A 24,534-nucleotide genomic window follows, 5' to 3' on the forward strand; every position below is an offset into this window, starting at 1 on the left:
TTCTGCATCATCTCCCCAATACCACTTTTATCTATATGTATTTATTGAGATATAACTTTATGTGCATAAATTTTTGGTGCATGCTAAGCGATTTATTTAGCAAAAGGACTTCAGGCATATACACTCCTCCCTGTAAGCATTAGAGTCTGGGATAAGACATATGCTTGTTCAGTAGTGTATATGATGTGATTAAATATAATGGCAGCACGCACCATTTTTATAAAAATAGTTGTTTCGAACTAAGAAATTAAACTGCAAGGTCCTGTTCATTAATATATGGCCAGAGAAGTGAAGAATTAATTAATAAACAGCCAGAAAAGTGTCAGGCCTATGAAAGCATGCAGGTGAATGTAAAAATGATTGTATGTGTCTACTGAGCTTCAGCTTTTGGTTGGTAATGTAGGTTTTGTTGAAATTAAATAAGATGTGGTTAGCAGAAACCTTATTTTCCGGTTGTAGGGGAATGACCAGCTTTCAGGTAATCTTGATAAATGGTTATTTTTGTTTTGTTTTTTTAAGATTTTAATTCACAGAGAGAGACACAGCGAGAAAGGGAACACAAGCAGGGGTAGAGGAAGAAGCGGCTCCCCACTGAGCAGGGAGCCCAATGTGGGACTCGATCCCAGGACCCTGGGATCATGACCTGAGCTGAAGGCAGACGCTTAACAGACTGAGCCACCCAGGCGTCCCAGTCCTGATAAACGTTAATGAATACTTTGTCTTTTTGGTGCTTTCATGATGTTATGACTGCCGGCACTGAAGCAAGACAGGACAGGAGAGAGAGTAAAGGCAATGAATGTCATCATTCTTAGGTGGTGTGATTGCAGAACATTTTCCCAATTCCCTTCTCCTAATATGTAACTGATTCCACATATATTTAATTCTTTTCTGCTTACCTCTTGTAGGCTCCTGTATAAATTCATGCTGGGGCTTACTTACATACATTGTCAACTGCATGTTTATGTGTTTTAGAGCCACATAGTTTATGTGGTTTAATTAGGGCTTATTTCACCAATTAGTGAATTCATCCACAATTTTTCTTTTAGCAAATTCCTTTTTCTAGCACACAATAAAGGAAATATTTGTTTTCTTGATATCTTTCAGGCCAGCAATCTATAAATGAGACCCAGGAATTATTTTCAAAGCAAGATTCATTCACTGAAGTAACAGATAGAACTTCAAACACGAATTTGGAGTGTTCCACTTTCAGAGAAAATTGGGATTCCGAGGGTATGTTTGAAAGGAAGCTGGCAGGTCAGGAGACACAATTCAGGCAAGAGGCAATCACTCATAACAAAACCCTCTCTAAGGAAAGAGAATGTACTTTTAATAAATCTGGAAGATGGTTTCATTTGGACATTTCAGAAGAGAGAATTCATAATTGTGATTCAGTTAAGAAAAATTTTCCCAAAAATTCAGTGGTAATAAAACATCCAGGAATTTATGCAGGAAAAAAACTTTTCAAATGTAATGAATGTAAGAAAACTTTTACCCAGAGCTCATCCCTTACTGTTCATCAGAGAATTCATACTGGGGAGAAACCCTATAAATGTAATGAATGTGGAAAGGCCTTCAGTGATGGCTCATCCTTTGCTAGACATCAAAGATGTCACACTGGCAAGAAGCCTTATGAATGTATCGAATGTGGGAAAGCTTTCATACAGAACACATCCCTTATTCGTCACTGGAGATATTACCACACTGGGGAGAAACCCTTTGATTGCATCGATTGTGGGAAAGCCTTCAGTGATCACATAGGACTTAATCAACATAGGAGAATTCATACTGGAGAGAAACCCTACAAATGTGATGTATGTGACAAATCCTTTAGATATGGCTCATCACTTACTGTACATCAAAGGATTCATACTGGAGAAAAACCATATGAATGTGATGTTTGCAGAAAAGCCTTCAGCCATCATGCATCACTCACTCAACATCAAAGAGTGCATTCTGGAGAAAAGCCTTTTAAATGTAAAGAATGTGGGAAAGCTTTTAGGCAGAATATACACCTTGCTAGTCATTTGAGGATCCATACTGGAGAGAAACCCTTTGAATGTGGGGAATGTGGTAAATCCTTCAGTATCAGTTCACAGCTGGCTACTCATCAGAGAATTCATACTGGAGAGAAGCCCTATGAATGTAAGGTTTGTAGTAAAGCATTCACCCAGAAGGCTCACCTTGCACAGCATCAGAAAACTCATACAGGAGAGAAACCATATGAGTGTAAGGAATGTGGTAAAGCCTTTAGCCAAACCACACACCTTATTCAACACCAGAGGGTTCACACTGGAGAGAAACCCTATAAATGTATCGAATGTGGGAAGGCCTTTGGTGATAACTCATCCTGTACTCAACATCAGAGGCTTCACACTGGCCAAAGACCTTATGAATGTATTGAATGTGGGAAGGCATTCAAGACAAAGTCCTCACTTATCTGTCATCGCAGAAGTCATACGGGAGAGAAACCTTATGAATGTAGCGCATGTGGCAAAGCCTTTAGCCATCGTCAGTCCCTTAGTGTCCATCAGAGAATTCATTCTGGAAAGAAACCATATGAATGCAAAGAATGTAGGAAAACCTTCATCCAAATCGGACATCTTAATCAACATAAAAGAGTCCACACTGGAGAGAGATCCTATAAGAAAAGCAGAAAAGTCTTCAGGCAGACCGCACACCTTGCTCATCAGAGAATTCATAATGGAGAGTCGTCAGCACGCCCCTCTTTACCTTCCACATCGAATCCTGTGGATCTGCTTCCCAGATTTCTCTGGGGTCCGTCCTCACTCCCATCACCGTAGTCTCAACATTGTTATTTCAGCTGGACTGCTCCATTAGTTTAAAAACTGGTCCCTCTGTTTGGTTGGTTTTGTTGTCCTTTATGAGTTTGTTCTTCACATTGCAGTCAGATTGATTTTTTTTAAGTGTAAATACAATTCATTCACTTCTTAGGTAAAAACTTGTGTTGAGATCCTTTAAATTGGTTAATACGTAAGATGTGCTTAGCACAGAGCCTGGTCCAGACCAAGTGTTGAGTAAAACATTATTTTAGGACATTGAAGAGTTACCACAGTCAGCTCTGAATAAAAATGATGCATAGGAGGAGGCCAGGAGAAACCAGTTTAGATCAGAAACAGAAGTTTCAAGGTAGTCAGCGAGGTTTTGCCAGTGGTGGTTTAAAACTTTTTTCCATAATGTTGAGTTAGAACTATGGTTTCCCATCTCATCTGCATAAATGTAAGGTGATGTGACTTTATTGGTGAGAGAATTCAGCTTTACTATACATCTGACAACAGTCTTAGGAAGTGTGTAGAGAACATGGATCAGTAGGCCTCTTAGAACAAGAAACAATCAGAAAAAAAATGCAAGATTTATATGTACAAAGGTAAACTACTGACATGTTACTCAAGAATTAGAAAATTTGGAAAGATCTGATCTATTTAAAATCACCTGGGCTTACGAATGAACTTGCTTCAACTTTTAAGGAACTGTCAACCTTGAGGTAAACCATTCTAATGTAGGTGTCAGCAGACTAACCCAATGACCAAAGTCTCACTGGTTTTCCATGATCTAAATTAAAAATGTTTTTAAATGGTTGAACAAACAAAAAGAATATTTTGTGACAATGTGAAAGTTACATTAAATTTAAAATTCAGCGTCTGTAAATGAAGTTTTATTGGCTTACAGACACACTCATTTGTTCACATTTTCCTGTGGCTGCTTTCACTCCACAGTGGCAGAGTTGAGTAGCTGCAACAGAGCCAATATGGCCCACAAAGCCTCAAGTATCTACTCGGTCCTCTTACAGAAGAAGTTTGCCAACCCCTACTCTGGCACAGAGAGGAATATACTAAAGGTTCTAATTATTTCTAAGTGTATAATACAACTCTCACTTCCAAAACAAGACAAACTATAAGGCAACTTATGAGTAGAGGTGAAAGGGAATTATTAAACTATTGAAATAGGAAAATATGTCCATAGAGGAGACATACATTTTTCTAGATGAAACAATACTGTGAACGTGTTTGTAAATTGTCATTCACAACAGAGTCCCAGTAAGGATATGTTTACTTTGTTTTAGTTGAAACTACCCAAGGAAAGATAATTGGGCAAGCATAGCAGGGCATTTTTGAAATAGGTTTCTTCGCATTTCAGATTTTGGTATATAGTAAGACTGTTTTTTTGTTATTGGGGGAAATGTTTTGACAGTTGGTTATCCACCCTCTTAAAGAAAAAAAGCACACATACCTTACAGAAAAATATGCAGTTGTATTTAACATTTCTAATTATGAAATGATATGTAAGAAGCAAACATAAAAAGGACGTCTTTACTAAGTAGGACATGGGGTCCTAGGAGACATGAGGAAGGGAGTAAGTTGGCCTGGACAAAGATTTAAAACTTCAGCATGGTGGAAGTCACCAACAAGATGTAAAAGACGACAAAATAATACAAGTTATATGAAAAAATAGGTCCTCTGGGAACAAAGTGCCATTACACATACAAAGAAGTAGGGGGAAAATTGGCAGTGCATACCAACAAGGCATGTTGGTTGAAGAATTCAAATGAATAGAGAAAATCTAAATTTCTTAGCCTCGCTAATCGGAAAATTAAAAATGAAAACAAATTTTCTTAGCTTTCAGATGGATTAAAATCTAAAATTTGGATAATATCCGGTACTGGCATCAGTGTGGGAAAACAGATATTTGATCATTAGCTGTGTAAATTTGTCTCCTTTTTGGATGGCCACATAGTATGACTTATCAACATTATAAATATGCGTTCCTTTTGAAACAATAATCCTAGGTCTAGGAATTTTGTCCCATTGGAATAAATAGATGTAAATAATGTTTATTGTAAAATTGTTGTAATTATGATAAATAGGATTTCAGTGTCCTGCCAAGCAGGTTCATTAAACTGTGATTATTCAATACTATATTGTCTGGTTAGTAGAAAGAGGTTAAAGTCTGTGTAAGCTTCTATGGAGAGTTGTCCGTCCACAATATATTAAATGAGATATGTGACTTGCAAAACCTAATGTGTGAAATCTTGTAGTCATAGCGTCATAATTAATATTGAATATATATGTGCATGTGTGTATATACACACACTTTTCAGTATGTATGTTGAAATCTGTTTTTGTCTTTAACACACACTCTAGCTCTTTGTTGGCATGTTCACTTTCTTCATCTGTGGTGTTCCACAGTCACACGTGGATCCAATTAAGCCAATTAGATTTTTATTCTTTGTGTTTTGATTGGAGACATAGGGACAGGAGCAGGGCCAATATTCAGCCTTATATATGGCATAACGGATGTTTTCTTTCAGTATTCATTGTGATTGGTTGGGGCCCTTTTGTAACTAACTGTTAAGAACGTGAAATATCACTCCTGGGCTGAAGTACTGTAGTTGGGAGTTGAGTCATCCTTTGGCAGCAGCATGAAGATTTCTGCATCCCCACCTACCACTCTGATCCACTAAAACCTTTCTCAGATCCTTGTTCGGTTCTTTAGATCAGTGAGGTACTTGATATTCTTCCAATATTTAATTTCTTTTTTTTTAAAAGATTTTATTTATTTGAGAGAGAGAATGAGAGCACATGAGAAGGGGGAGGGTCAGAGGGAGAAGCAGACTCCCCGCCGAGCAGGGAGCCCGATGTGGGACTCGATCCCGGGACTCCAGGACCATGACCTGAGCCGAAGGCAGTCGCTTAACCAACTGAGCCACCCAGGCGCCCCTCAATATTTAATTTCTGATTTTAACTCTGCTTTTGTTCTCAAAGAAAGCTAGTCCACATGGCAACTGATATTGGAGAACGATTAGCAAAGGATAGAGAAGTGGAATAATCAGGATTGATTATTGTCAAAAGATAGAAACTTTTTTTTTTTAAAGATTTTATTTATTTGACAGAGACACAGCAAGAGAGGGAACACAAGCAGGGGGAGTGGGAGAGGGAGAAGCAGGCTTCCCGCGGAGCAGGGAGCCCGATGCGGGGCTCGATCCCAGGACCCTGGGATCATGACCTGAGCCGAAGGCAGATGCTTAACGACTGAGCCACCCAGGTGCCCTATTTCCACTGTATTTAATAACTGGTCCCCAGGATCGAAACTGCATTAGGGTTTTGTTTTAATTAAGGGCATTTCATGGCATGGCTGCCAAGTCACACATTGATTTGTGTCAATAGAAAAGGGACTGAGCACTCTTGAATGATTGTAATTAAAATCACTATGAACATTTCCACTGGAATTCCTAAAAGACTTGCATTTATGCAAATGTTGGCTTATAGGGGAATTATTATCTAGTTTAGCTTATAGCAGGTCCAGTTACCAAAAACCCATAATATGATTATTTTCCAAAGTCATGGGTATTTGTTAATATCTGTGTTATGACGAGATGACCACCAAAGTTTGTGCTTTTTCTATCGTCTGGAATTGATTCTGGAAAGTGAGTATCCAGGCACATCCTACATTACTCAGCCACTATTGCTTCTGGTTATGGCTATTAGACTAATTTTCTTCAATGTGGTTTGAATAGCAGTATGTCAGTTGGGGCTCTGTTAATAAGATGACATACTGTCCAGCTGGAAGAAGAATCTTGATAATATGGAATGGCAAACTTGCAAGAAGGAAGAACTCTGGGCCCCTAAACCACTATTTGGAGAAAAGCCATCAGTCACCCAGGAGCACCAGCAATGGATTATTACGTGAGTGAGAAATAAACTTGTATGTGTTAAAGTGATGACACTTGGGTTTTGATCATAGTAGCTACTGTCATTCTAATCCATATGGTATCTTTGATTACCGATAGGATCCCTACTTTATTATTATTTTTTTTTATTTATTTATTTTTAAAAAGATTTTATTTATTTACCCAACAGAGAGAGACACAGCGAGAGAGGGAACACAAGCAGGGGGAGTGGGAGAGGGAGAAGCAGGCTTCCCGCGGAGCAGGGAGCCCTATGCGGGGCTCGATCCCAGGACCCTGGGATCATGACCTGAGCCAAAGGCAGACACTTAAAGACTGAGCCACCCAGGCGCCCCTAGGATCCCTACTTTAACTTGCTGTATCATAGAGTAAGAGTTGTGGTGGTAAGATCGTTAGCTATTATGTAACAAAGGACCCTAAAGCATAGTGGCTTAAAACATATTTATTATCTTACAATTTGCGAAAGGAATCCAGGCATAGCTTACCTGGGTGCCTCAGCTCCCACAAGGCTGCAGGCAAGTTGTTGGCCAAAGCTGCAGTCATCTGAAGGCTTTATTGGAGGAGAATCATCTTCCAAACGCACTTATTTAAAATGTTGGCTGGGTTGGGGGTCCTTGCTGGCTTTTGGCTGGGCACATCAGTTCTTTCCACATGGGCAGCTCACAGCATGGCATCTGCCTTCCTTGAAAGTGAGCAGGCAAGAGAGGGTACCTAAGACAGAAGCCAAAGTCCTTTTGTAACCTATTATTAGGTAGTGACATCCCTTCTTTTTGACATCCCTTCTTTTTGTATTCGGTTAATTAGAAGTGGTCATGAGGTCCAGCTCATTTCCAAGGGGAAAGGGTTACAAAAGAGTACAAATAACAGGAGGCAGGATCATTGGGAGCCATCTTTATGGATCCCAATCGGGATCTGACAGACTCCTTGGTGATTCATGTCCTTTTACTTGAAAAACACACTCACCCCCCTTCCAAAAGCCGCCCCCCCCGCCCCACCAAAGTCTCATCTCCTTATAGCACTAGCTCAAAATTAAGAATCTTGTCCTCTGAATTAGGTTTGGGTGCTGATGAGGCTAGTAAGGTGCAGGTTCTTAAGGACAGCTCCTCTTGATCTACAGACCTCTGGAAGTAAGACACTATCTGCTGCCCCCCACCCCCACCCCGCCCCAGTCCTCCTCTCCTGCAGGTAACACAGCGAAATCACTGGTGCATAGCAATTCGGAAATCTGGACAGAAAAATGTTTGGAAATTCCTTGATTAGGTCTCAAGGCCTGGGAATAATTCACATTCTGAACTCTCAGTTCTGCCGTGTGTTTGCAGCTCAGTAGTTTCCTAATCTTGCGTGATGGCATTTGAATTTTGGGAATCAGTGGTCTCTATTTTGTATTTTCTGCCCCTTTCACTCCAAGTTGGCAGTATATCTTCTGAGATAATTCTCTTGAAAACTCTGTGGACTTTGTGTGAATCCCACTGGGGTTCACCCCGTTGCACAAAAACCACAGCCATGTGTCATTAAATAGCACTCTGAGATACCAGTTTTGATCTTTCTGAGGTTCCAATAGATTTTACCGTCATACTTTTTTCTCTCTAGACCAGTTCCTGAGCAGTACCCTGGATTTTATCTTTGCTTGGATGCCATTTCTTGATTTTAGCACCATCTGCCATCTACAGAGGCTATAGATATTCAAAACCATCAAGTCCTGGCTTCTTGCTAATAGTCTTTCCCTCAATTTATCTCTCTCCTTTGCATGTTTCTATAAGCAGCAAGAAAAAAAAAAGCAGGTAACATTTTCAACACGCTGGTGAAATTCTCCTCAGGTCACCCAGTTCTACTCTCCACATTAGTTGCAAATAGTAGGGTTGAAAAACCCTGTCACTACATAACAAGAACCCTCTTTCTTCCATTTCTAACAAGGTTTTTCCTCACTTTTTTTTTAAAGCCTTCACCAGCACTTAAAGTTCAAAATTTCTGACTAATCTTTTATTTATGCAAGCATTGGACAAACTCTAGGCATCCCAGCTAAGGCTGAAAGAACTTAATAAATTATGGCTTCAGTGACTACCTATCTCCAGAGAGTCAGAGTTTGGAGATTAAGTTCAGCCAAGTGAATCACCTACCAAAATGTATTAAAGAGCAATGCAGTGAGACAAGAAGAGAGAAAAACAATAAGGTGCAGAAGACAGAAGATTAACAGAAGCAGAAGCTCTATCTTTGAAAACATGCAGAATGCATCCAAGCCTCTGAAGAAAGAAAGGTTTTTTTAAACCAACTGAACAACATCAATAACAACAACAAAAAGATAAGAGAAAAATGCCCCAATGTTCATAGCAGCAATGTCCGCAATAGCCAAACTGTGGAAAGAGCTGAGATGCCCTTCAACAGATGAATGGATAAAGAAGATGTGGTCCATGTATACAATGGAATATCACTCAGCCATCAGAAAGGATGAATACCCAACTTTTACATCAACATGGATGGGACTGGAGGAGATGATGCTAAGTGAAATAAGTCAAGCAGAGAAAGTCAATTATCATATGGTTTCACTTATTTGTGGAACATAAGGAACAGCAAGGAGGACATTAGGAGCAGGAAGGGAAAAATGGGGGGGGTAATCGGAGGGGGAGACGAACCATGAGAGACTATGGACTCTGAGGAACAAACTGAGGGTTCTCGGGGGGTGGGGGATGGGTTAGCCCAGTGATGGGTATTAAGAAGGGCACATACTGATGGAGCACTGGGTGTTATACGAAAACAATGGATCATGGATCACTACATCAAAAACTAATGATGTATTGTATGGTGACTAACATAACACAAAAAAATTTAAAAAAAATGCAGAACAGACTAAGGGCAGTGACTTTAGACATGATAGAGAATTGAACACCCAACTATATAGTTTTTGAAATCTAAATGAAGGGAATAAACTCTTTGAGAAATATATAATTGCATGAGGAAATATAGGGAATATTACTTTTTTAAGATTTATTTATTTTAGAGAGAGCAACTGGTGCAGAGGGAGAGGAAGAGAATCTCAAGCAGACTCCCTGATGAGTGAAGAGTCCAACATGGGGCTCGATCCCAGGACCCTGAGATCATGACCTGAGCTGAAATCGAGTCAGATGCTTAACCGACTGAGCCACTCAGGTGCGCCAATATAGAGAATAATAAATCAAGGCAAAAGGTTGTCAAAGACCTCTTATCCTAGAAAAATCCCTTTCAGATGGCTTTGAAAGCAAACTCTACCAAACTATCAAGAAATTCCTATCTTACAAAAGTTATTTCAAGAAATGGAAAAAAGAGTAAAAGCTGCCCAGCTCATTTTATAAAGTTCATATAATCTTATTTCCAAAATAAGAACAACATACGATAATGAAAAGGTCTGTTTCACATATGAACATGACTGTTAAAATTTTACATAATTAGCTCACTATATTCACCAGCTTAAAAATTAACGTGTCATGATCAAATAGTGTTTTTTTTCCACAAAATGCAAGGATGGCTCAACATCAGGAAATCTATCAATCACTCTTTTACCACATTAATAAAAGAGAAAAATTATATGATTACCTTAATGTAGAAAAGTGTCAAATAGACCACAAATAAACAGTATACATAACAGTACAATTGCATGAAGCACAATAATACCTAATGTTCTCACTTCGATATTAAGAATAGGGCAGGTACATCCAGTATTGCTGCTACTGATTAACATGGTACTGGAGGTCCAGCCATCCTCTAAGGAAAGAAGGAATTAAGAGATGTACTGATAGGAAGAGAGTAGTACTGTCATAATTGGTAGATATGAGGATCTACCTGTAAAGACCAACCTGTAAGAGCATTAGCAGGAGTGCCAGATTGACAAGTCAACTTACATAATCAATATTTTGTTTCTCCTTTATGCCATCTTTGGTTTTGAGATTTTTTTTTAAAAAGATTTTATTTATTTGACAGAGAGAGACCAGCAGCAGAGGGAGAGGGAGAAGCAGACTCCCTGCTGAGCAGGAAGCCTGATATGGGACTCGATCCCAGGACCCTCGGGATCATGACCCAAGCTGAAGGCAGATGGTTAACAGGCGGCCTTAATTGAAGACTTTTATATTATTCTGTTTTCTTTCCTCTCTTAGGGTTTTCCCTCTGTCTTCCTTCAAGATTTTCTTTATCTTTGATCTTATGTATCTTGAATATGATATGCCTAGAGGTGTGTGTGTGTGTATTTGTACCACATGGTATTCTCTGTGCTTCCTGGATCTGTGGCTTGGTGTCTGTCATTTTAACTTTGGACATGCTCAGCCATTAGTACTTCAAATATTTATTTTCCTTTATTTTATTGGCATTAAAATTATGCATATGTTATACCTTTTGTAATTGTCCCATGGTTCATGGATATTCCGGGGTGGTTTTTTTTTTTTTCATTCTTTGTTTCTCTTTGTATCTCAGTTTGGAAAGTTTCTATTGACATATCCTCAAATTTACTCATTCTTTCCTCAGCTGTGTCTGGTCTATTAATGAACCCATCAAAGGCAGTCTTCATTTCTGGTACAGTGCTTTAACTTTCTAGCATTTCCTTTTGGCCCTTTCTTAGAGCTTCCATCTCTATGCTTACATTATCCCTCTGTTTTTGCATGTTTAAGTTTTTGCACTTTTCCCATTAGTCACCTAACATATTAATCATGTTCATTTTAAATTCCTGGTATGATAATTCCAAAATCTCTGCCATGTCCGAATCTGGCTCTAATGCTTGTTTTGTTTCCTCAGACTGTTTTTCTCTTGTGCATGCCTAGTAATTTTTTTAAATACATATTTTTTAAATATTTTATTTATTTGATAGAAAGAGACACAGTGAGAGAGGGAACAGAAGCAGGGGGAGTGGGAGAGGGAGAAGCAGGCTTCCTGCTGAGCAGGGAGCCCAATGCGGGGCTCGATCCCAGGACCCTGGGATCATGATCTGAGCGGAAGGCCGACACTCAACAACTGAGCCACCCAGGCGCCCATGCCCAGTAATTTTTTGTTGAAAGCTGGACATGATGTACTATATACTAGTAACTAAGGTAATTAGACTTTTAGTGTAAGGTTTTATGTTAATTTGGCCAGGCTTGTGTCTAATGTTTGCTGTACCTGTTGGTGCCAGAGGTTTTGGTTTTCTTTAGTTTCTTTGCTTTTTTTCCTCCCTGAAATCTTTACATTTCCCTAACTATAAGAAGGACTTTTTATAGAGTTTGTGTCTTGCAGCTTGTTGTAATCTGCTGTTACTATACTGCAGCCCTGTTGGTGTGGTAGTCTAATATGGGAAAGGGGAACTATTGTATGATCTTACGATTAAATCTCAGCTTTTCAAGGGGCTTGAGTCCTTGGGCTGTGATCCTCAGAAGTGCTTCTTAGCCCTTACTGAGGCAGGAAGGCTAAAGGGGCTGGAGCTGCCAAATTGCCCTTCCTCCCGGTTCAAAAAGGCTCTGGTATGTAGTTTTTCTAAGAGTGCAGGACTTTGTTATGGAGAATGTTCTGAGTGCACTCTAAAATGTTTACTTTTCCCCTCTCCCTGCCCCAGACTGAAGGAGTTTCCTCCCACCCCTATCTTTAATGTTAGAACATGGTGGAGTTCCTGGAGGTAAGATCCATGAAAATGGGGCCCTCCAAGACTAGGCCCCCAGGAATTTTCAAAGCACAAGTTAGTCCATGCTAAGCCTCCAGTTCATCAAAATTACCAGCTAAGAGTTTGTATCAGAAGCACCTTCTGCTTCAGGTAAGCTCATACTTGCCATGATTTTCTGTATTAGCCTGTCTCTCCAAATTTTGGGGTGTGGTTTCCTTTGTGACTTCAATTCTCTGATGGACCTTAAAAAAAAAAAAAGTTGATTTTCAGTTTGTTGAGCGTTTTTCTTGTGAAGATGTGAGTGAAGGTTTCCAAGCTCTTTCTACGTTACTTCTAAAGTGGAAGGTATCGGTATAGCTTTTTACCCGATTCTAACCACAAAGTGTCACAAACACTAAGATTCCACAGGCAGTTTCTTAGAGATGACATCCTCAGAGCTCGAGTTCACTTCGTGATGGGGTTCACCAAGTCAGGGAGACTGGGTCCCGGAAATCCAGCTCCGCATGGGGCTATGCTGCTTGGGGTTAACGTGTGGTGGACCGGCCTCAGCACACGCTGCAATTTTATTTCTTTAGTGAGCACCTACTACGTGCTAGTCTTTCCGGCCCTGGGAACACAGCCCTAAACAGGACTTACAAGCTGTGTGTCTTCATGGGGCGCTCATTCTCGCAAAAGGTGAGAAAAAAGGGGCTGGCGGCGTAGATTCCATCAGAGGGAGGGCTGGGGATGAACTAAGGTTACACACACACACTCAGAAAGTCACAAATCACAGAAGCGCACAAAACACCAAGCAAAACCCACGTCTTCACTCACCTCCTTTCGCTAAGGCTCGGCCCCAGGGCCCTAAGCCCCGCCCACTGCCCACGCGCCTGCGCGCCGCACGCCCCCCGCGATCCCGCAGGCGCGGGGGCGAGGGGACCCAGGCCTCCGCCTTGGGCGCCTCACGGCGGCGCCTGCGCACTCGGAGCCTGGCGGGGGCTCCCAGAATCCTCGGGGCTCAGCTCGCTTCAGGGAGGTACGCTGTACTTGGAGCACCCAGAGCCGGGGCTGAGAGGCTTCTGGGCGGCTCTCTTCCGCGCCGGCGGGCCTCTACAGGGAGCTGAGGGTAGCGGTCCCCAGCCCGCAGCTGGGGGGAACCAAGCCGGGCAGCGCGCCGCCCGGTCTGGACTACCCTCCCCAGGGGCCGTTGCGGCGGAGGACACGCCTACTTCCGGCGGGGACCCGGAGTGCCGGCGACAGCGGGCGGGTGGGGGCTGAGAAAGCCGGTGCGCTCCCGAGCCGCGGCTGCCGGCCTGTTTGGGAGGTGGGGCCGCGCGAGTCCGGCCGCCCGTGGGCGGCGGGGCGTGCGGGAACTGATGACGGCGCGAGGCGGTGCCCCGGACAGCCTCCCGAGGGAGGCCAGCCCGGCGCACTCCCGCGGCCGCCGCCGCCGCGAGCCCGGCGCGGGCCGGGTCGGGGCCGTGAGGCTGGAGGCGTGGACCGGGGCTGAGGGCACAGGTGAGGGTGTCAGGGGGCTGGGGCACGGCGGCGCGAGTGCCGGAGGAGGGCGTCCCCGGCCGCGGGAGCCGGCGGACCCAGGAGTCCAGAGTCGGGGGGGTCCCTGCGCCCGGAGCGTGAGGCTGACCTGTCCAGAGAGTTGGGGGGGGAGTCCCTGGAACCGGAGCGTGAGGCTGACCTGTCCAGAGAGTTGGGGGGGGAGTCCCTGGAACCGGTGCGTGAGGCTGACCTGTCCAGAGAGTTGGGGGGGGGAGTCCCTGGAACCGGAGCGTGAGGCTGACCTGTCCAGAGAGTTGGGGGGGGGTGATGTCCCTGGAACCCGAGCGTGAGGCTGACCTGTCCGGAGAGTTGGGGGGGAGTCCCTGGAACCGGTGCGTGAGGCTGACCTGTCCAGAGAGTTGGGGGGGGTGATGTCCCTGGGCCCGGAGCGTGAGGCTGACCTGTCCAGAGAGTTGGGGAGGAGGTCCCTGGAACCGGTGCGTGAGGCTGACCTGTCCAGAGAGTTGGGGGGGAGTCCCTGGAACCGGAACGTGAGGCTGACCTGTCCAGAGAGTTGGGGGGGGGAGTCCCTGGAACCGGAGCATGAGGCTGACCTGTCCAGAGAGTTGGGGGGGAGTCCCTGGAACCGGAGCGTGAGGCTGACCTGTCCAGAGAGTTGGGGGGGAGTCCCTGGAACCGGAGCGTGAGGCTGACCTGTCCAGAGAGTTGGGGGGGAGTCCCTGGAACCGGAGCGTGAGGCTGACCTGTCCAGAGAGTTGGGGGGGGAGTCCCTGTGCCCGGAGCGTGAGGCTGACCTGTCCAGAGAGTTGGGGGGGAGGTCCCTGGAACCGGAGCGTGAGGCTGACCTGTCCGGGGGGGGGGGGAATGATGTGTCTGGGCCCGGAGCGGGAGGCTGACCTGTCCAGAGAGTTGGGGGGGGGGTGATGTCCCTGGAACCGGAGCGTGAGGCTGACCTGTCCAGAGAGTTGGGGGGGGTGATGTCCCTGGAACCGGAGCTTGAGGCTGACCTGTCCGGGGGGGGGGGGAATGATGTGTCTGGGCCCGGAGCGTGAGGCTGACCTGTCCAGAGAGTTGGGGGGGGTGATGTCCCTGGAACCGGAGCGTGAGGCTGACCTGTCCGGGGGGGGGGGGGAATGATGTGTCTGGGCCCGGAGCGTGAGGCTGACCTGTCCAGAGAGTTGGGGGGGGGGTGATGTCCCTGGAACCGGAGCGTGAGGCTGACCTGTCCAGAGAGTTGGGGGGGGGTGATGTCCCTGGAACCGGAGCTTGAGGCTGACCTGTCCGGGAGGGGGGGAATGATGTGTCTGGGCCCGGAGCGTGAGGCTGACCTGTCCAGAGAGTTGGGGGGGGGAGTCCCTGGAACCGGAACGTGAGGCTGACCTGTCCAGAGAGTTGGGGGGGAGTCCCTGGAACCGGAACGTGAGGCTGACCTGTCCAGAGAGTTGGGGGGGAGAGTCCCTGGAACCGGAGCGTGAGGCTGACCTGTCCAGAGAGTTGGGGGGGAGTCCCTGGAACCGGAACGTGAGGCTGACCTGTCCAGAGAGTTGGGGGGGGGTGATGTCCCTGGGCCCGGAGGGTGAGGCTGACCTGTCCGGCGGGGGGGGGGGAATGATGTGTCTGGGCCCGGAGCGTGAGGCTGACCTGTCCAGAGAGTTGGGGGGGGAGTCCCTGCGCCCGGAGCGTGAGGCTGACCTGTCCAGAGAGTTGAGGGGGGAGTCCCTGGAACCAGAGTGTGAGGCTGACCTGTCCAGAGAGTTGGGGGGGAGTCCCTGCGCCCGGAGCGTGAGGCTGACCTGTCCAGAGAGTTCGGGGGTGGGGGGTGATGTCCCTGGGCCCGGAGCGTGAGGCTGACCTGTCCAGAGTGCCGGGGAAGGGGGGGTGTCCCTGGGCCCGGAGCGTGAGGCTGACCTGTCCAGAGAGTTGGGGGGGGGGTGATGTCCCTGGGCCCGGAGCGTGAGGGTGACCTGTCCAGAGTGCTGGGGAAGGGGGGGTGTCCCTGGGCCCGGAGCGTGAGGCTGACCTGTCCAGAGAGTTGGGGGGGGGAGTCCCTGGAACCGGAGCATGAGGCTGACCTGTCCAGAGAGTTGGGGGGGGGGGAGTCCCTGGAACCGGAGCGTGAGGCTGACCTGTCCAGAGAGTCGTGGGGGAGTGGTTCCTGCGGAGTGTGAGGCTGACCTGCCCAGGGAGTAAGGAGGTGTGTGTGGGTGGGGGGCCTGGTGCCAGAGTGTGAGGCTGACCTGTCCAGAGTCCCTTGACCAGGTCTAAGGCCCTGGCCCCCGGGACATTGTGGCATGGGGCTTGCAGGTGAGGGCATGTTCACAGCCTCCTCTGGAAATGAAGAGGGATCCCTGCCTTTCCAGGGCAAGGTTACAGAACTCTTCCCATTCCTGCCTGGCACTTCTCTGCTGCACCCCTCTCCCTGCTACCAGAGTGAGGAGAGAGAAACAGTGGGAGGAAGCGCAGCTCGCAGCCATACTGTTCTTTGCTGATTTTGCTGAGTAACACCAAATATCACATAAATATATCACATCACAAAGCGGAAACTACCTCCTTTTTACAGATAGGACACTGAAGCATGCAGAGGACAAGTAATCACGAGTGGAGGAGCCAGGATTCAGATGCGGAACTGGCTGACTCCCGAGTCCCTTCTGTACTGACTCTCATGTAATCCCCTCTACAGCTGCTTGAGGTCAGTATCCTTAACCACTTCAGACAGTTGAAAAAGTGACTGTGAGAGGGTAAATAACCCCAAGGGTTGAGATCCCACAACCCCCACTGAGCAAGTTTCTGTTTCTCAAACTCTTTCTGATTGAAGAAACTTGGCTCGGAGTGGGCAAGGGACTTCTTTAAAACTATAGTTTGTCACAAAGCAAAATGGGTCTCTTGGTGTTTTTTTGTTTGTTTGTTTGTTTGTTTGGTCCAGTCTCTGTAAGCCACATGGACTCTTTGTTGTAACAGAGGTAGTACTTCCCTTCCGGGAGATGGCTTTTTCTAAGTGTTGTTAATGAATGGGTGACTTTGAGAGAGAAGGAAGTTGTGTTCAGCCTGAAAACTCAGAGCAGAGAAGAACCCCAGCTGTAAATTACAGGTGTCCCTGTGAGTGCCTGGATTGTGAGGGGATTTTGGGGTGGGCGTGGGGGAGTGAGAACAGAGGGAGCTGAAGGGAGGAAAGAGTTTCTAGGCAGTAATTATTAGAGCTGCGCAGCTTCTCAGTACTCCTTTCTCCTCTCCCAGCTCTGCCCTCTCAGGGTAAAGGCCTTCTCCTAATGAGGAACCAGGAAGAGGAGGAGGTGATGGGAGTTGAACTTCTTAAAGCCTCGTCCCTGGTGAGTTACTATTTCCTCTTTCCTTTTTTTTTTTTTTTTAAGATTTTATTTATTTATTAGAGAGAGAAAGAGAGAGAGCACATGAGAAGGGGGAGGGAGGGAGAAGCAGATTCCCCGCTGAGCAGGGAGCCCAATGCAGGACTCGATCCCAAGACTCCAGGATCATGACCTGAGCCAAAGGCAGTTGCTTAACCACCTGAGCCCCCCCCGGCACCCTCCCTCTTTCCTTCTTAAAATACAGTCTTGCTTTCCAGGATTTGGTAATGTTTGTTTCCTTCTGAAGTGTGTCTGCTTAAGAGTTCACCCTGGGGCCTATTTCCTCCCTTTCTGGGGAGTGATGGGGGCCATAGAGACAGACTCAAAAACCTAGTGCTCTCTCAAGAGTTTCCTTTTCTTCCTATAGCTGTTTAGTTTTCATTCAAGAAATGACCCACTCTGAGCTTTTCCATGTACTGTTTTTCATAAGTATATGACAACACAGAAATACAGTCCTTGGAGAAAATTTGAGAGCCGTGATCTGCCTACTTCCTAAGTTGCCATCCTGGCTTTCATAGAGCTTATAATCTGTTGGAGAAATGAAAAGGCAGCGAACATTTATTTATACAATGTGATCAGTGCTGTAGGTTTAGACTAGACTTCCTCCGGAGTAGTGAGGAAAGACCATTCATAGGCCATATGAATACCTTTGGGTGAGTTAGAAAAAGGTGTCCGTTCCTCTGGAGTGGTGAAGCTTTGTGACAGGCCACAATCTCGCAAGAGGAAATCTACTTTATTTTTAGCTCCCTTTTGCCTCCTTGGTGAGAGATCCTTTAATGGCATATAGCCTGCAGTCATGCTCCCTGTTGGAGGGAGGAGGGGTTGGGAGGTGTGATTCCTGAGTTGTAACTTGAGGGAAGAGGAAGATATCTGCACGCGTGGGTGAGAAGGCCAGCATTTGAGCCAGCGTATGCATGACCTGGAATCATGAGCATCTGAAAATGCCAGGTAATGTTCTATATCCTTTTTTCTTTCTAGGGTGAATGCCATAATCTATTTAATCAGACCTTTGTTCCAAAGGTAAATTATTACCAATGTTCTATTATTTAACTGAGATTATTGCAGTGATCATCTTTGTTGTTGAATTTTTGCCCTCATCACTGATTATTTTCTTGGACCAAATTCTAATTTTTCATGTCTTGTGGATTAGAGTTTCTCAAGCTTTACTCCAGAACAATTTTAATATTTTTACAACCAATAGTAGATTTAAGAACTGTAATTCATGTTCTGATTAAAGTGAACTGCTAAATGAGTGTCATCAGCAAATTTTATTGTAAGAAATTATAAAATCTGATTAATAAACTTAAAAAACTTACCAAATAAAAAGTAACAGGATAGTAAAATTGTCTTTATTTTATGTAAAAGACACAATGAGCAACTTATATCAAAGCAAAACACCTTTTCTGATCAGATATAATGCCACAAAACATGCACTACCAATGGAACTTGTTTCCTAAGCATTTAAACATTAGTAAGCAGTGTTGTTACTTGTGAGAGGGAACTATTTTAAGAGTGGCAGAGCATGGCATAAAGATTAATAACAGGACCGTGGCAGCAGACTTCCTGGGTACAATTCCTAGCTCCACTGTATACTAGATATATCACCTTAATTTCAGTTTCCTCAGCCATAAAATGGGAATAATACTAGTAGCTAATGTACAGTACTGTTGTGAGCATTAATGAGTTAATGCATTTTAAGTATTTAGAAAAGTACCTGGCACGTAATAAGCACTATATAAACGTTAGCTTTGTATGCTTCTGTTTGCCTGTGTAGCTACTGTTAGCCTATGTGCCCATGTAGTTCTTCATACAATATGTATCACACACATTATATACACAGTATATATATTTTCACACACATATATACACACACACATATATGTGAAAAACCTACAATATGAAGTTTGATGCATAAGAAACCCTAAACATCAGGAGGCTTTTTATATCCAATGGAATGTTAATTTTAAAACTAATAATAACTTACACTGAATTTGGGAGAGTCCTTGTTCTGGGTAAGATGGACTGAGCATACTTTACCCTGTCTTTCCCACTGAAAGTTGCTATAGAACCAGAACAGCATGCATGGAGCAGCAATCTGAGGTCTCTAAAAAGTAAATAGTAGCAGGTTGATTGGGGAAGAAACCCAAAATGTGATGTGTTTACCTTTTTTTCCCCCTCCCAGTATCTCGTACCATCGATTCAACAAAGCACAAAACCCAGAAGGGGGTTTTGTCATGGATAAAAAGAACTGCAGGAGAAAACCTAGTTCAGGCTCAAGAAGTAGGAAGGGGATCTAATGCTCAGAGAGGGTGGATGGAAATCTACCTTAAAAAAAAAAAGTTCTCTGGGCACCTGGGTGACTCAGTCGTTAAATGTCTGCCTTCAGCTCAGGTCATGATCCCAGGGTCCTGGGATCGAGCCCCACATCAGGCTCCCTGCTCTGTGGGAAGCCTGCTTCTCCCTCTCCCACTCCCCCTGCTTGTGTTCCCTCTCTCACTGTGTCTCTCTCTCTCTGTCAAATAAATAAATAAAATCTTTAAAAAAAAAAAAAAAAGTTCTGTTTTCTTGTGCCCTGAGACAGTAGCAGTGGGGTCTGCAGAAGTCTAAAACTCTGAAGGAGGAGAAGTTTTCTCTGTAATTGAAGAAGCTGTGTTCCCCAGAGGGTGGAGTAAACTCTTATTGCCTTTTTTTTTTCTGCTTCTGTTCTTTCCTTGCTTGGCCCCAGGGGTGGGTACGGTCAGGGTAGCTGCACAGTAGAGTGGAATAAATAAGCCCCAGTTATCTGGCCAGAGGACTAAAAAGGGGGTCCCCTAGGAAGTAGAAAACACTGGAGAGACCACAGAGAAGGAGGAGCTTTGGAAATCAACCATTTGAAGTTGTTCATTAACTCCTGGGCTCACTCTAAGTTGCTCATGCATGTATCTGGCCCTGAAGAGCATACCACAGTCTATGAGAAGTGAAATCCAGGACAGATCTCTGGCCACCGAGTAGGACAGAGGTGAATGTCACTTCATAGGCTTTGGAAATGGAGCCCGAACAAAGTATCAACATTCTCCATATAATTTAAACAAGATATAGAGTCTTGTAACATCTAAAATGTCAAGGATACTACCTAAAATTACTCAGCTTATGGAAAATCAGGGAAATTTCAATTCACAGGGAAAAAGATAATCACCAGATACTAACATTGATGTGATGTATATGTTGGAATTATCTGACAAAGATTTTAAAGCAGCTATTATAAAAATTCTTGAACAAGTAAACACTCGTGAAGCAAATAGATTGTCTCAGCAAAGAAATAGAAAATATCAGTAAGAAATCAAAAATATAATTACGAAAATAAGCTCACTGGATGGGCTTAGTGGCATTATGGAGATGACAGTGGAAAGAGTGAACTTGAAGGTAAAGAGAAACTATCTCATCTGAACGATAGATAAAAGATTGAAGAGAGCTTCAGGGCTCTGTGGGACAATAGCAAATGTTTAACATTTGTATCATTTAAGTCCCAAAAAGGAGAAAGTGAAGTGTAGAAAAAATACTTGAAGAAATAATGGCTGAAAAATTCCCAACTTTAGTGAAAGACATAAACTTGTGGCTCCATGAAGTTCAGCAAACTCCAGCATGATAAACTCAAAAGAAATCCTTGCTTGGGAGCTTTATAATCAGACTGCTGAACACTACAGATAAGGGGAAAACTCTTGAAACCAGCCAGAGAAAAATGATGCTTAACATATAGGGCAGCAGTGATTTCAGTTCTGTGGATTTTCAATCAGAAATCATGGCAGTCAGAAGGAAGTAGAATAACTTAAAAAGCACTCAGAGGAAAGAACTGTCAACCCAGCATTATATGTCAAGCAAAAATTGCCTTCAAAACTGAAGGTGAAATAGTTTCTCATATGAAGGAAAACTAAGAAAATTCATTGACAGATTTCTAAAAGAATTGCAAAAGGAAGTTCTTCAGATAGAAATTATAAGAAGGGAAGTGGAACATCAGGAATGAAGAAAGTACAACAGAAATGGTAAATACGTATGTGTAGATACAGTACACTGTTCTTCTGAGTTATTTAAAATATCTCCAAAGGGGGCGCCTGGGTGGCTCAGTCGTTGAGCGACTGCCTTCGGCTCAGGTCATGATCCCGGGGTCCTGGGATCGAGCCACGCGTCAGGCTCCCTGCTCGGCGGGAAGCCTGCTTCTCCCTCTCCCACTCCCCCTGCTTGTGTTCCCTCTCTCGCTGTGTCTCTCTCTGTTAAATAAATAAAATCTTTAAAAAAAAAAACTCTCCAAAGGTTGAAAGCAAAACTAGTATCTTCAGCTTACTGAACAGAACAGGATTTGAACATAGTCTGGCTTCAGAGACCATGTTCTTAACTACTATAGTATATTGAAATTAGGTAAAATAAAACAAGTGAAACTTTTGTTGAAGTGTTAAACCAAATATTTTCACCTGTGCTTGGCCTCGCCCTCCTGTTCCTTCTTTCCTATCCCCCTTCATTGTTGTCTTTGTTAACAATACTTGAGCACTTAGCCAGGGACCGTGACTGTTACCTCATTTGATTCGCACAATGCAGCTGTGAGGTAGCTACCAAAATTATTCCCATTTTTTTGTGTGTGGGGAAACAGGCATGTGCAGTTATTAACTTTGCCAAGATCACCTAGCTAGTCAGTGCCAGAGCCTGAATTCTTTGGAATAATCTGAGCTTTTTCTCTGGCTTTATTCACAACTGGTGTTTATTCAAAACTCATTCTTAAAGGTTGATATAAGTGAAATCACAAAGTAAGAAATGGAAAATCTGCCAGCAACCACAAAATGGATGACTGGTATCTCTTCCTGGTTGGTTAGGAAATTCAGCCCATATAACAAAACAGGTTGTGCTCATCTCATGTGATCTCTTTTGGTACTTCTCAGCAGATTAAAAAAAACCAGCTTTCCAAATGTGTTTTCCTAATGCAAATATATTTTTATGTGACAAGGAAAAAGTATTGCTAGGCATTTTTTTCTCTCTCATTTTTTAGACGTACCTCTTAACATCTCAGAATACTAAGATTTCTTAGAATATATTGTGGAGGTTGAAATCATGTTCGTGAGGTCAGCATCCTCCCTTGAAACTTTCCCCCACAGTCCCAAAGGAATTAAAAGTGGTCTAGCTCCTAACATAGATAAAATATAGTTGACCTTTGAACAACGTGGGGGTTGGGGGCTTTGATCCCTGCATAGTTGAAAATCCATATATAACTTTGTTCCCCCCAAATATAACTACTAATAGCCTACTGTTAACTAGAAGCCTTACTGATTAAAATATAAACAGTTGAGTAATATGTATTTTGTATGCTATGTGTATTATATGTTATATTCTTACAATAAAGTGAACTAAAGAAAAGAAATTGTTAAAGTCATACGGAAGAGGAAATACACTTACAGTACTGTACTTATTTACTGAAAAAAATTCACATGGAAGTGGACTTGTGAAGTTCAAACCTGTGTTGTTCAAGGCCAACTGCAATTTAGTACTTGATGTTCTGTCTTCAGTCAACATTTTTTCTTAATGAGAATATCTTCTCACCACTATAAAATTGTAAGTGTTTGAAGAGCAGAGAGTGTCTCTCGTATTTTTTCTTTTTCCTAATATGGATGATATAACTAGGCAGAAAAGTTGTCCAGTAGCTAAGTGTATGACCTGGATGATTTATACCCTGGTGTAATTACTTACCCACCGTGTTTGGTTTTTTCTTCCCCCCATAGTGTAAACAGCATAGCCCTTTACCCCTAGAGCCAGCTACGTAATGGCATGAAGATTTAGCAAGATTATTTTTGTGTCATTTCAGGATTCAGTGACTTTCACGGATGTGGCCATAGACTTCTCCCAAGACGAATGGGAATGGCTGAATCTTGCTCAAAGGACTTTGTATAAGAAAGTGATGCTAGAGAACTATAGGAACCTGCTTTCATTGGGTAAGAGTGTCTTCCTCCTCCCCATTTTGGAGTCTTTTCACCTCAGTAGTCTTTTTTTATGCCTTTATCAGCATTTCCCTACAATATCCCTTTTCTCTCAATACCATTTGGACTGGGTCATAGCTCTGCAATATCTACAGCCTAGCCAATTTTCTTATCTTTTCTTATATGCAGGTCTTTGCATTTCTAAACCAGATGTGATTGCCTTATTGGAGCAAGGTAAAGAGCCTTGGATGATGAAAGGAGAGATGACAGGAGGTCTCTGCCCAGGTAAGTGCAGATAACTAGAGTTGGGGAAACTATTCTCAAGATGTTTCTTCTCTAAAAAAAAAAAAAAGAAAGAAAGAAAAGATGTTCCTTCTCTGATACTTGTTGGAAAACACCTCTCAAAATCCGTCTCAAATTGAAACTTTTCGTTCTAACACTATATTTTAAATAGATGTTCTCCAGTGGTATGACATGCCATTTTTACCTTTACTTATTTCCTGCAGATACCACGATCTGATTGTGAACTCTTATTATGTTCTATGATGTTTACCTAGTTCTCAAGTACCGTATTGTATAATCATCTCTGATGTTGAGTATTTCTGAATTCTTTAGACAAATTTATGTTTAGTTTTTTGAACTGGTTTAAATATTTTCTTTAAAATGTGAGCTTATCAGGTTAACAATTATTATAGTTATGCTCTTCCCTTTGCTTTTAATTATTTTTGTCTTTAGTGTTTCTGTTTTGTTATTGATTTTTGCTTTGTTGTTTATATCTGGGTTTTTTTTCCCTTCAAACCATCCCACTCCTTGAATTGAAAAGGTTTTAGTCCTACAAGTTGTTAACCCTTATGTCTTGGTATATTTTTAAATCTGTATTTTAAAATTCATCCACTTGGGGCGCCTGGGTGGCTCAGTCCGTTAAGCATCTGCCTTTGGCTCAGGTCATGACCTCAGGGTTCTGGGATCAAGCCCCGCATCGGGCTCTCTGCTCAGCAGGGAGTCTGCTTCTCCCTCTAACTCTTCCTGCATGTTCTGTCTCAAATAAAATAAAATGCATCCACTTGAGATTCAAAACATCATCATTTGATTCTCATATAAAAGATGAGTAAATTAGGTAACTAACATTATCTCCTTTCTCTTTGTTCATTATCTGCCCACTTTTGTACTCATTGGGATTTTTGGCCCAGTTTATTTTTTTTAATTAATTTATTTTTTCCCTGCCTTGCTTGAAAGCTGTTTTTCTGGTATGAAAGCTAGATAAGAGTTTATAGATTACATATTACAGTGGAATCAGCCTCAAGTGAGATGGTTACAATTTATTCTGTAACTTGTAGTATGGAGTTTTCCTGCTTCCAGTTCTCATAGGTTCAAGAAGAGGATGTTGGTAGGTCACTTCTAGCCCTAATGGTATACATTAGTAAATAAGAAATGAGAAAAAATATA

At 43.4% G+C, this 24,534-nt stretch overlaps 1 protein-coding gene across 5 annotated transcripts in view; it reads left to right on the forward strand.

Annotated features, from left to right (window-relative positions):
* The window catches only part of LOC113935495 (zinc finger protein 470), a 47,751-nt gene that overhangs the window by 15,395 nt on the left and 7,822 nt on the right, over window positions 1-24,534 (forward strand). The window contains exons 1-6 of one of the 5 annotated variants that reach the window (XM_027617483.2): window positions 12,816-12,968; window positions 16,351-16,479; window positions 17,025-17,116; window positions 18,131-18,172; window positions 22,977-23,103; window positions 23,278-23,373. In XM_027617483.2, coding sequence (XP_027473284.1) covers window positions 17,057-17,116; window positions 18,131-18,172; window positions 22,977-23,103; window positions 23,278-23,373 — 325 coding nt within the window. In that variant the 5' untranslated portion in view covers window positions 12,816-12,968; window positions 16,351-16,479; window positions 17,025-17,056. Of the gene's footprint in view, window positions 1-1,104; window positions 2,513-12,815; window positions 12,969-13,520; window positions 13,791-16,350; window positions 16,480-17,024; window positions 17,117-17,234; window positions 18,101-18,130; window positions 18,173-22,976; window positions 23,104-23,277; window positions 23,374-24,534 lie in introns of those variants that run through there. The other 4 variants (XM_035724930.1, XM_035724931.1, XM_027617486.2 and 1 more) reach the window with 4 other exon arrangements.

Source organism: Zalophus californianus, chromosome 17 (genome assembly GCF_009762305.2).
Source record: "Zalophus californianus isolate mZalCal1 chromosome 17, mZalCal1.pri.v2, whole genome shotgun sequence".
NCBI lineage: Eukaryota > Metazoa > Chordata > Mammalia > Carnivora > Otariidae > Zalophus > Zalophus californianus.